The sequence below is a fragment of the Chlorocebus sabaeus genome, chromosome 3 (assembly GCF_047675955.1).
Source record: "Chlorocebus sabaeus isolate Y175 chromosome 3, mChlSab1.0.hap1, whole genome shotgun sequence".
Taxonomy (NCBI): Eukaryota; Metazoa; Chordata; class Mammalia; order Primates; family Cercopithecidae; genus Chlorocebus; species Chlorocebus sabaeus.
In genome coordinates this window covers 30,655,238-30,667,843 of record NC_132906.1, presented here as the reverse complement: position 1 = coordinate 30,667,843, position 12,606 = coordinate 30,655,238, and the positions used below count along the sequence as shown (strand labels likewise).

General features: G+C 39.6%; 1 protein-coding gene across 5 annotated transcripts in view; it reads right to left on the bottom strand.

Annotated features, from left to right (window-relative positions):
- The window catches only part of LOC103214483 (phosphatidylinositol 3,4,5-trisphosphate 3-phosphatase TPTE2-like), a 108,301-nt gene that overhangs the window by 34,915 nt on the left and 60,780 nt on the right, over positions 1–12,606 (bottom strand). For 4 of the 5 annotated variants that reach the window (XM_073014371.1, XM_073014372.1, XM_007960494.3 and 1 more), the window contains one exon: positions 12,340–12,404. In XM_073014371.1, coding sequence (XP_072870472.1) covers positions 12,340–12,404 — 65 coding nt within the window. Of the gene's footprint in view, positions 1–8,406; positions 8,503–12,339; positions 12,405–12,606 lie in introns of those variants that run through there. The other variant, XM_073014373.1, reaches the window with a different exon arrangement.

The following is a 12,606-nucleotide window of genomic DNA, read 5'->3' as shown; positions in this document are numbered from 1 at the left end:
TCCTAACAATCTGTACAGAAAAAGCCTTATGCTCAAAGATATTTGTTGCTGTATTATTGATAATAGTGACACTTAAATGTCCAACATTAGAGGTTAATCATAGCACTAATGAAATATCATGCAACCATTAGAATACTGTCCTGTTCTTCATTCTCTCAACCAGTAAATATCTCAATGCAGTAATTTATGTGCAGTCTTCTTTAGTATACATATATAGAAAAACAGCTGGCCGGGTGTGGTGGCTCATACCTGTAATCCTAGCACTTTGGGAGGCTGAGGTTGGTGGATCATGAGGTCAGGAGTTCAAGACCAGTCTGGCCAAGATGGTGAAACCCAGTCTCTACTAAAGATACAAAAATTAGCCAGGCACAGTGGCGGGTGCCTGTAATCCCAGCTACTTGGGAGACTGAGGCAGGAGAATCTCTTGAAGCTGGGAGGCGGAGGTTGCAGTGAACTGAGATTGCACCACTGCACTCTAGCCTGGGTGACAGAGCAAGATTCCACCTCAAAAAAGAAAAAAAAAAGAAAAGAGAAAGAAAAACAGGCAATATTTGCTTTTTCGTGGGAAGACAAATACCCCTGGAGGGTTAAACTTTAGGGATTTTCTGAATCCCATTCCTAGTTTTCTCAATGTCTAAAATTAAATTACATACATATATATGTGTGTGTGTGTGTGTGTGTGTATGTGTGTGTATATACTTTTTATAATTATATATGTGTATATATACTTTTAATAATTATATATATATATAGACTCAATATATTGATGATTTACTGCTGTTTCCTGATCTAAGTAGTTTACTGAAGGCTCCAAATACCTCTTATTCAAAGGTGAAAAGGGACATAAAGAATCTAGAGAACAGGTGAAATCTAGAGAAAAGATGAACTCTGCCAAGAATCTACATTTTTCTGGTCACAAGCTGTCACCAGATGGATAGTTTCTGTTTTCAACCAGAATAAAGAGCATTCAATTCTACCAAGAACAGAAATTAAAAGATGGTTAAGAAGATTTTAGGACTGTAGGTAATTGTATATCTCATATCTCAGCCTTTGCATGGGCTTACTAAGTTTATAATTTCTGATGCAACTTCCTTGTGATGCAAAAGTAGAAACTACTACTCTGTGAAAGCCTTCTTGCAACAATCTCCACCTTCGGGTTTTCCTAAATCTGCTCAACTCTTCTCTCTGCCTATCTTAGTACATTCCTTGATTTGGAGGCAAAGGTACACCCTCTGTACCTGCATGAAGTGGTAGCAGTGGCCAAACTTGTTGATGCTTCCACCACAGTGCTTGTGTGTCCACTAACTCTATGGGTCCCACATCTCTAAAGTTTCTGCTACTTCAAGGCAGCATCTGACATTTCTCCACTAGTAAATTTACCACTTATGAAATTGTAAGGTCTGCTTTGCATATTCAATATTGTTCGAAATGTAACCCTGCAAATTTATTCTCTTTTAAGAATAAAGAGGAATCGCATGACTGTTTAGCATCCTCTCAGGAGTTAAGTATACCCGGATTTGAATCATGTACCTTTTAGTCAGCCTTGATTTAATATACATTGTGGATGGTTCTCAGAAATGACAAAGGCATTCCAAGCGCAGGATATGCTGTTGTCATTGAACATGCAATTGAACATTACTCCATGACTGTTCCCATTATGGGAGAGGAAAAGTAATTCCACCTCAAATAAATAGTTTGAAACAATTTTCAAAATTGGCCAAGCGTGTGGTAGAATCATGTCTTAGCTGGGAATAGCATAACCTGGGTGAGATGTGGGTCAGATCCTGCTCTTCAAGGTCTTTGGGTATTTACAAATACATTTTTATACAACTGCTGAAGCCTTGCGTTTCTGACTATATAGTAGTTATTTCTTGTAAACTATCTGCATGTATAAAAATGCTTCCCTGCCTGAGAAAAAGGTAGAATGATTCCATCAGTGGTCCCAATTCTTCATCTTTTCCTGAATCCCAGCCTTCACATTTCACCTTGTAGTGCCCTTTCACTCTAAATTTTGGTTCTATTATGTGAGTTGACTTGGTCAATGAGATGTCACAAAGGAGAGGCCTGCAAAAGCACTTGTAAGATTCCACTCTAGCTCTTTCCTTTTGCCATTACCCTGAAACATATCCATCATATTTTTCCTGATGGAGGATGAAGATGAGTTCAGCAGATAGGAGTTATCCAAGGCACCAAAGCTAAGGTAATCATAGACCAGGAGATAAAGACATTTCAAGGAAAGAAAATTTCATATCACCCATGCACATAGATGAAAAGTTCTAAATAAAATATTAGCAAACAGAATCTAGTGATATATAAAAAAGACAGTACATTAAGACCAAAGGGAGGTTATTCCAAAAATAAAAAATGTTGGTTTAACATTTGAAAATCTCATTAAGGGAAAAACACAAAAACATTTTGATTACCTTGATAGATCCAGAAAAAAATATAGAATCTACTCAACACCAATTCATGATTCAAAACTTTTAGCAAACTAGAAATAAAATGGATTGTCTTAATCTGGTAAAGAATGACTACAAAAGCCTATAGCAAACATCATTTCAAATAGCGAGGTATAAAATTCCTTCCACCTGAGTTTGGGAATAAGGCAAAGCTGCCTCCTCTTACCATTTCTATTCAATATTACAGTGAAAGTCTTAGATAATTCAATAAAGAAAGAAAAAAAGTATAAAAACTGGGAAGAAAGTAGTAACTTTATGATTGTATACATAAAATCCCAGGGAATCTACACATTAATTATTAAAATGAATGTGTGAATTTATGAGGGATGCTAGATATAAAGTTAATATACAAGGCCAAGTGTGGTGGCTCACATCTGTAATTCCAGCACTCTGGGAGGCTGAGGTGGGAGGATTGCTTGAAACCAGGAGTTCGAGACCAGCCTGGGCCAGTGAGACTAGTGAGGCTCCCTGTCTACAAAAATTAATTTTAAAAAAATTAGCCAAGTGTGGTGGCTAAAACATCAAAAGCAACTGCAACAACAGCCAAAATTGACAAACGGGATCTAATTAAACTAAAGAGCTTCTGCTCAGCAAAAGAAACTATCATCAGAGTGAACAGGCAACCTACAGAATGGGAGAAAATTTTTGCAATCTACCCATCTGACAAAGGGCTAATATCCAAAATCTACAAAGAACTTAAATTTACAAGAAGAAAACAAACAACCCCATCAAAAAGTGGGTGAAGGACATGAACAGACATTTCTCAAAAGAAGACATTTATGCAGCCAACAAACATACAAAAAAGGCTCACCATCACTGGTCATTAGAGAAATGCAAATCAAAACCACAGTGAGATACCATCTCACGCCAGTTAGAATGGCGACCATTAAAAAGTCGGGAAACAACGGATGCTGGAGAGGATGTGGAGAAATAGGTACACTTTTACACTGTTGGCTGGAGTGTAAATTAGTTTAACCATTGTGGAAGACAGTGTGGCGATTCCTCAAGGATCTAGAACCAGAAATACCACTTGACCCAGCAATCTCATTACTGCGTATATAATCAAAGGATTATAAATCATTCTACTATAAAGACACATGTACACATATGTTTATTGTAGCACTATTTACAATAGCAAAGCCTTGGAACTAACCCAAATGCCCATCCATGATAGACTGGATAAAGAAAATGTGGCACACAGACACACCATAGAATACTGTGCAGCCATAAAAAGGAATGAGTTCATGCCCTTTGCAGGGACATGGATGAAGCTGGAAACCATCATCCTCAGCAAACTAACACAGGAACAGAAAACCAGATACTGCATGTTCTCACTCAGAAGTGGGAGCTGAATAACGAGAATGGACACAGGGAGGGGAAAAGGGCCTGTCGGGGATCGGGGGAAAGGGGAGAGCATTAGGACAAATACCTAATGCATGCAGAACTTAAAACCTAGATGATGGGTTGATAGCTGCCACAAACCACCATGGCACATGTATACCTATGAAACAAACCTGCACGTTCAGCACATGTATCCCAGAACTTAAAATTTAAAAACAAAAGTCAATATACAAAAATTAAGTGTGTTCCTATATACCAATAGCAAATAATTAGAAAATGAAGATGTTCAAATATCATTTAAAACAGCATAAAAACTTATCAGATGCCTAGAAATAAAACTAACAAAAGATGTGTAGGCCAGGTGCGGTGGCTCATGCCTATAATCCCAGCACTTTGGGAGGCCAAGGTGGGCAGATCATGAGGTCAGGAGATCGAGACCATCCTGGCTAACACGTGAAACCCCGTCTCTACTTAAAATTCAAAAAAAAAAAGAAAGAAAGAAAGAAAAAAAAATTAGCCAGGTGTGGTGGCGGGCTCCTGTGGTCCCAGCTACTTGGGAGGCTGAGGCAAGAGAATGGTGTGAATCTGAGAGGTGGAGCTTGCAGTGAGTGGACATCACGCCACTGCACTCCAGCCTGGGCAACAGAGCGAGACTCCATCTTAAAAAAAAATGTGTAAAACCTGTACACTGTAAACATTGCAAAAAGACATAAGTAGAGAGATATATTATGTTCATAAGTTGGAAATCTCAATATTTTTAGACGCCAATTATCCCCAAATTAAGCAATGTAGTCAATGCCCAAGTCAAAATATATGTGTGTGTGTGTGTGTGTAAATTGCCAAGATGATTCTAAAATGTACATGGAAATTAAAAAAATCTAGAAGAGCCAAAATAGTTTTTAAACTAAGAAGTACAAAGTTGGGGGACTTATACACAAGTTTCCAAAACTCACTATTAAGCCATAATATTTAAAACTGTGATCTGGACTTAAGTATAGACAAGTCATAATAAAAGGAGAAAAAGCTGAGAAACAAACCTATACATGTATGTTCACTTGATTGGCAATAAACACACCTCTGCAATTGATTGGGGAAATTATGCTCTTCACAGCAAATGGTACAGGAGGGATTGACAGCTATATGAAAAACATGAATCTTGGTATTTTCTATCTTTACAACAATTAATCGGAGATCAGTCATAGACCAATGCATTGATAGAGGCATTGGTTACATGCATATATACTTAAATATAATATCATCAAGATATACACTTGATTAGTGCAACTTACCATATTTGCTATACCTCAATAAAAATGTGATTATGTATTTTAGGTTCAGGGGTACATGTGCAGGATATGCAGGTTTGTTACATAGGTAAACACGTGCCATGGTGGTTTGCTACACAGATCATCTCATCCCTACATATTAAGCCCAGCACCCATTAGCTATTCTTCCTGAGGCTCTCCCTCTCCCATCCCCTCCTTCCTGACAGGCCCCACTATGCATTGTTCCCCACCATGTGTCCATGTGATCTCATTATTCAGCTCCCATTTATGTGTGAGAACATGTAGTGTTTGGTTTTCAGCTCCTGTGGTAGTTTGCTGAGGATAACAGCTTCCAGTTCCATCCATGTCTCTGCAAAGGATCTAATGTTGTTCCTTTTTATGACTGTACAGTATACCATGGTGTTTATGTACCACATTTTCTTTATCTGATCTATCATTGATGGGCATTTAAGTTGATTCCATGTCTTTGCTATTGTGAATACTGCCACAGTGAACATACACGTGTATGTATCTTTATAAGACAGTGATTTATATTCCTTTGGGTCTATACTCAGTAATGGGATTGCTGGGTCAAATACTATTTCTGCCTCTATGTCTTTGAGGAATTACCATACTGTCTTCTACAATGGCTGGACTAATTTACACACCCACCAACTGTGTAAAAGCATTTCTTTTTCTTTGCAACCTTGCCAGCATCTGTTGTTTTTAGACTTTTTAGTAATAGCCATTCTGACTGACATGAGGTGGTACCTCATTGTGGTTTCGTTTGCATTTCTTTAGTGGTCAGTGATGTTGAGCTTTTTTTTTTTTCATATTTTTGTTGACTGCATGTATGTCTTCTTTTGAGAAGTGTCTGTTCATATCCTTTGCCCACTTTTTAATGGGGTTGTGTGTTTTCTTCTTGTAAATTTGTTTAAGTTCCTCGTAGAATCTAAATATCAGACCTTTGTCAGACAGATAGATTGTACAAATTTTCTCCCATTCTGTAGCTCGTTAGTTTAATTAGATCCCATTTGTCAATTTTTACACTTGTTGTAATTGCTTTTGGCATTTTCATCATGAAATCTTTGCCCATGCCCATGTCCTGAATGGTATGGCCTAGATTTTCTAGGGTTTTTATATTTTGGGGTTTTACATTTAAGTTTTTAATCCATCTGCAGTTAATTTTTGGATATGGTGTAAGGAAAAAGTCCAGCTTCAATTTTCTACATATGGCTAGCCAGCACTCCAGTACCATTTAATAAATAGGGAGTCCTTTTCCCATTGCTTGTTTTTGTCAAGTTTGTTAAAGAGCAAATCGTTGTAGGTGTGAAGTCTTATTTCTGAGTTTTCTATTCTGTTCCATTAGTCTACACATCTGTTCTTGTACTAGTATCATGCTGTTTTGGTTACTGTAGCCCTATAGTATAGTATAGTTTGAAGTTGGGTAGTGGGAGCCACCTGCTTTGTTCTTTTTGCTTGGGACTGTCTTGGGTATTTGGGCTCTTTTATTGTTCTATTGTTATATATGAATTTTTAAATAGTGTTTTTTAATTCTGTGAAGAACTTCAGTAGTAGTTTAATGGGAATAGCATTGAATCTATAAATTACTTTGGGCAGTATGGCCATTTTCATGATATTGATTCTTCCCATCCATAAGCATAGGATGTTTTTCCATTTTTTGGTGTGTCTTCTCTGATTTCTTTGAGCGGTTGTTGTTGTTTTCTCTGTGTTTGATTTCTTTTAACAGGCCACTCTACCATAGTGCTTCTGCAGTTTGCTGGGGGTCCATTCCAGACCCCAGTCACCTAACTTTCTCCCGTGTACCTGGAGGTATTACCAGTGAAGGCTGTGAAATAGCAAAGATGGCAGCCAGCTCCTTCCTTTGGAAGCTCCATCCCAGGGGGATACTGACCTGTAACAAGTCTACATACACCTGTAGGAAGTGGCTGGAGACCCCTGTTGGGAGTTTGTACCCAGTCAGGAGACATGGGATCAGGGATCCATCCAAAGAAGCAGTCTGGTTGCTTTTTGGTAGAGCAGGTGTGCTGCACTGTAGGGACCCCTTCCTCCTCCTGACCACCTGTATTTTCCATAGCTGGCAGGCAGGAGTGGCTGAGTCTATGAACTACAGTGATGCCGGCTGCCCCTCTCCACCACCTAGGGAACTCAGACCCATCTGAGGTGGAATCCAACCTGGTGCTGTTGGCTGATTAGGATTCCAAGTCATTGGGTCTTAACTTGTGAGATATCGTGGAAGTGGAGCTGGCAGAATAACGCTGCTTGGCTCCCTGGATTCAGCCCCTTTCCAAAATATGTATGGACAGATTTCCCAACTTGCTGTGGATCTCAGGGCCAGATTACGTAAAACGCCTGGGTTTCTGTGTGTGCCCGAGCAGCTGATCTGCTGAGACTCCACACAGCTCTGTGTATCAGACACAAAGCTCTGGTGGCATGGGCTTACAAGGGGATCCCCTGATCCATGGGTTGCAAAGATCAATAGGAGAAGCACTGTCTCCTGAGCAGGATTGGACAATCACTCACTGCTTCCCTTGGCTGGGAGTGGGGGTTCCTTTGGCTCCATGCTGCTCTCGGCTGGGCCATCGCACCCTCTCGCCACTTTTCTTCATTCTCCATGGGGCGAGCTGTTCTTCCACTCAGTCCCAATGTGAGAACCTGGATATCTCAGTTGAAGGTGCTGAATTCACCTGCCCCTTTTCATTCCTCTTCGTGAGTGCTGGGGAGTGCAGCTGCTTTTAATTGGCCATACTGGATCACTCTAAACATTTCTCTTTTAGTCCTTGTTCTTAATTCCTATAGCCCTTGGTTTAACATTAGTTTCTTAATAAAATAACCTGTCCACATTCTCCAGTCTTGGGATGATGATTCAGGCCAGGGATCCAGGCCATTTTCTGAAAAGTTGCTGAACTTGCAGCCTTGTCCTGTTCACACCTGAGCTAACACGCTGCAGAGAGGTACTCCTTCCACCTCTTGGCAACCGAAGACAGCCCTTGATAATTATAGTTTTATTGAAGTATAATAAGTATTGTAAATTACATAAAATTAAACAGTGACTTTCACTTGGCATTTTACAGTAAACAGCATTATATGTTTGAAATTAATTTAGTCATCCACGGAGCCTAAAGCAGTATGCTGCCACTATAATTTAGGATCTCGGCCGGATGCGATGGCTCAAGCCTGTAATGCCAGCACTTTGGGAGGCTGAGGCGGGCAGATCACAAGGTCAGGAGATTGAGACCATCCTGGCTAACACGATGAAACCCCATCACTACTAAACAAAAAAAAATACAAAAAAATTAGCTGGGTGTGGTGGCGGGCACCTGTAGTACCAGCTGCTCAGGAGGCTGAGGTAGGAGAATGGCGTGAACCCGGGAGGTGGAGCTTGCAGGGAGCCAAGATTGTGCCACTGCACTCCAGCCTGGACCACAGAGTGAGACTTCGTCTAAAAAAAAAAAAAAAAAAAAAAAACAGTCGTGATTCTTTACAATTCCTTCCAGCAGGAGTTGGAGTCTATTTTGTACTCTGAATCCAGACTGGCAGTATAATTTGCATTGTCCAATAAAATGGGATAGAAGTAATATTATACTAATTTTGAGCCTGGACCTTAAGAGGATTTACATTGTTTTGCTTGCTGCTCCTGGTACTCTTGCCACTGCCATCATGTGAACAGGCCTGAAGTAGCCTACTAGAGAATGAGCGACCACATGGGACCATTCAGCCAAGTCATGTTATTTTCTTTTCTTTCTTTTAAAAAATCTGCTTTTTACAGCCGGGCACAGTGGCTCACGCCTATAATCCCAGCACTTTGGGAGGCCAAGGCGGGCAGATCACGAGGTCAGGAGATCGAGAGCATCCTAGCTAACACGGTGAAACCCCATCTCTACTAAAAATACAAAAAATTAGCCGGGCACGGGGGCGGGGCGCCTGTAGTCCCAGCTACTTGGGAGGCTGAGGCAGGAGAATGGCATGAACCCGGGAGGCAGAGTTTGCAGGGAGCTGAGATCGTGCCACTGCACTCCAGCCTGAGTGACATAGTGAGACTTTGTCTCAAAAAAAAAAGTCTCAAAAAAAAAATTTGCTTTTTTCATTCTTTAAAAAAAAATTTAATTGACACATAATACTTGTTCATATTTATAAGGTAGAGAGTGATATCTCAATACCTGTGTACAATGTGTAATGATCAAATCAGGATAATCAGCATATCCATCACCTCAAATATTTATCATTCTTTGTGCTGGGAACACTCAAGAGCCTCTCTATTTAAAAATAGACAATAAATTATTATTAACTGTAGTCATCCTACAGTGTTACAGAATATCAAAACTTATTCCTCTCTATAAGCTGAAATCTGACATTTCTTTGTTGATTTTCTATCTAGATGATCTGTCCAGTGCTATGAGTGAGGTATTATGGGGTGTTAAAGACCCCAACTGTTACTGGATTGGAGTCTGTCTTTCCCTTTAGATCTAATATTTGCCTTGTTTATCTGAGTGCTCTAGTGTTGGGTACATATATATTTGCACTTATTATATCCTATTGCTAAGTTGATCCTTTCATCATTATAAAATGTCTATCTTTGTCTCCTTATACAGTTTGACTTAAAGTCTGTTTTATCTCATGTAAGTATAGCTACTCCTGCTCACTTTTGGTTTCTGTTTGCCTGGAATATCTTTTTCTGTCCCTTCACTTTCAGTCTGTGTGTACCTTTACAGGTGAAGTTAGTTTCTTGTAGGCAGTATGTAGTTGGGTTTTTTGCTTGTTTTATCTTGGCAACCAACTCATATCTTTTAATTGGGAATTTGATCTGTTTACTTTCAAGGTTACTATTAATAGATGAGGGTTTATCCTGTCATTTTTTTTTTTTTTGGTTGTTTTTTATATCCTGTGTTCTTTTCTTCCCCTATTTTTTTTTTTTTTAAATCTTTGTGGGTTGGTGGTTTTCTATAGTGATAAAGTTTGATTTCTTTCTCTTTCTTATGTATCTGCTCTACCAGTGAGTTTCATAGTTTTGTGTTTCTCATGATGGTAATCATCCTCTTGCTTCCATTTGTAGAACCTCCCTTAAGCATTCCTTGTAAGGCCAGTCTAGTGGTGATGAATTCTCTCAGGTTTTGCTTGCCTAGGAAATACTTTATTTCTCCCTCATTTCTAGAGGATAGCTCTGCTGGGTATAGTATTCTTAGTTTATAGTTTGTTTTTGGTTTTTTTCCTTTCAGTACATTGATTATATCATCCCATTATCTACTGACTTGTAAAGTTTCCACTGGGAAATCCACTATTAACCTAAAGGAGTTTCCCTTACATGTGACTTGATGCTTTTTTCTTGCTGTTTTTAATATTTCCTTTTTTTTTTTTTTTTTTTGGACTGTCTCACTCTGTTACCCAGGTTGGAGTGCAATGGTGTGATCTCAGCTCACTGCAACCTCCATCTCCTGGGTTTAAGTATTTCTCATGATTCAGCCTCCCAAGTAGCTAGAACTACACGTGCATGCCACTACACCTAGCTAAGTTTTTTTGTATTATTAGTAGAGACGGGGTTTCTTTAAGTTGGCCAGGCTCGTCTTGAACTCCTGGCTTTGTGATCCACCCGCCTCAGCCTCCCAAAGTCCTGGGATTACAGGTGTGAGCCACTGCACCTGACCAATATTCCGTCTTTTTGACTTTTGAAAGTTTGACTGTTATACAACTCAGAGAAGACCATTTTGGGGTTGATTCTATTTGAGAACCTTTGAGCTTCCTAGATTTCAGCCATATCTCTCCCATGTCTGTTTTTAAAGCTCTTGATTATATATATAATTTTTTTTTGAGACAGGGTCCCTCCCTGTCTACCAGGTTGGAGTGCAGTGGCATGATGTCAGCTCACTGCAACCTCCACCTCCTGGGTTCAAGCGATTCTTGTGCCTCAGCCTCCCAAGTAACTGGGATTATAGGCATGCACCAACACACCTGACTAAATTTTGTATTTTTTTAGAGATGGGATTTTGCCATGTTAATCACTCTTGTCTTGAACTCCTGGCCTCAAGTGATCCACCTGTCTTGACCTCCCAAATTGCTGGGAAAACAGGAGTGATCCACTGTATCTGGTCTCTTGATTATTTTTTATTTTATTCCTTAAATTCTTCAGCTCCAAGATCTCTGTTTGGTTTTTAATGACATCTATATCTTTGTTGAATTTCTCATAAGACTGTAAATTGTTTTTCTAATTTCATCAATTTGTCTATCTGTATTCTCTTGTACCTCATAAAGTTTCCTTAAGATAATTATTTCAAATTGCTTCTTAGTCATTTGATATACTCTTAACATTTAGGGTCTGTTAATGGGGAATTATTATGTTTCTTTGGAGGTGTAATGTTTCCTTGCTTTTTATGTTTCTTGTGGTCCTAAATTGATTTTTGCACATCTGGTGGAACAGGTGCCTCTTCCAATGTTACGGAGCTTTCATAGAGAAATATTGTTTCCAATAGTTGTCTCCTAGTGTTCATTGAGTAGGGTGATTTGACTTTGGTTCTAGGTGGCTGCAGTAATATAGTCTTCATGTGACTTCTTTGGCTGTAATCAACATTTAGAGGTGTCTCTGAGTGCCTCAGAGGCCTAGATGGTGAGTGTTTGTGGAGACAGTGGTATGGCTTTTCTTGGGATGGGAGCCATCGGTCGGATTAGTTCTAAGGCCCTAGAGGTATGCATGCTAGGTGCAGTGGCTTTGCTAGTGGTAGGGTGGTGCCACCAGCAGGGTGGGCACCAGGCAGGCCAGTCCTCAGGGTCTTAGAAGTGCATGCAGCATATGGCAGCTCTGCTGGTCAAGGGGATGGGGCTGTTGGCAGCAGTGGGTGCCAGATGGGATGGGCCTTGAGGGGTGCATGGAGCATGCAGTGGCTCTGTCAGCTGAGGACAGCCAAGTCATTTTAGACTAGCCGGTGCTCAGATGACTCAGTAGCTGCCCACAGATGCGTGAATGAGCTCAGTTGAAAGAGGCAATCCTCCCTGTGAGCACAGAATTGAACAGTTAAGCCCATCTCAAATTCACAAACCATAGTATCATGAGCCAAATAAATAGTTGCTGTTATAAGCCAGTAAGTTTGGGGGTGGTTTGTAACCACTGGTACAATTGTAACTGGTATCAATCCATGATGATTGTTTTACTTGAAAGATTACCTTCTGGAAAGAATATTGACATTTCTGGGTCAGTATTAAACTTTTGACTACACAGTCTACATTCACTGAGAAATGAGTATTTTTAAGATAAACACCCTTACCTTAATTGGATTCCGATAGAAGGACTGGCCTCCAGAAGATGGAAACGACATAGCGATAATACGTTCTGGAAGTCAAAATCATCACTATTACAAACATCATTATAGATTTAAAATAACATACAAAAATTAATTTTATATGATCAGACTCCATTTTCACAGAAAAATAAATTTTAAGATTGAGGTTGACAGAAAAGAGCTAATACTCAGGATAATCAAGATAACATGTTAAATTATCCAACATAATGACCATTAAGCTGCCACGGTGTT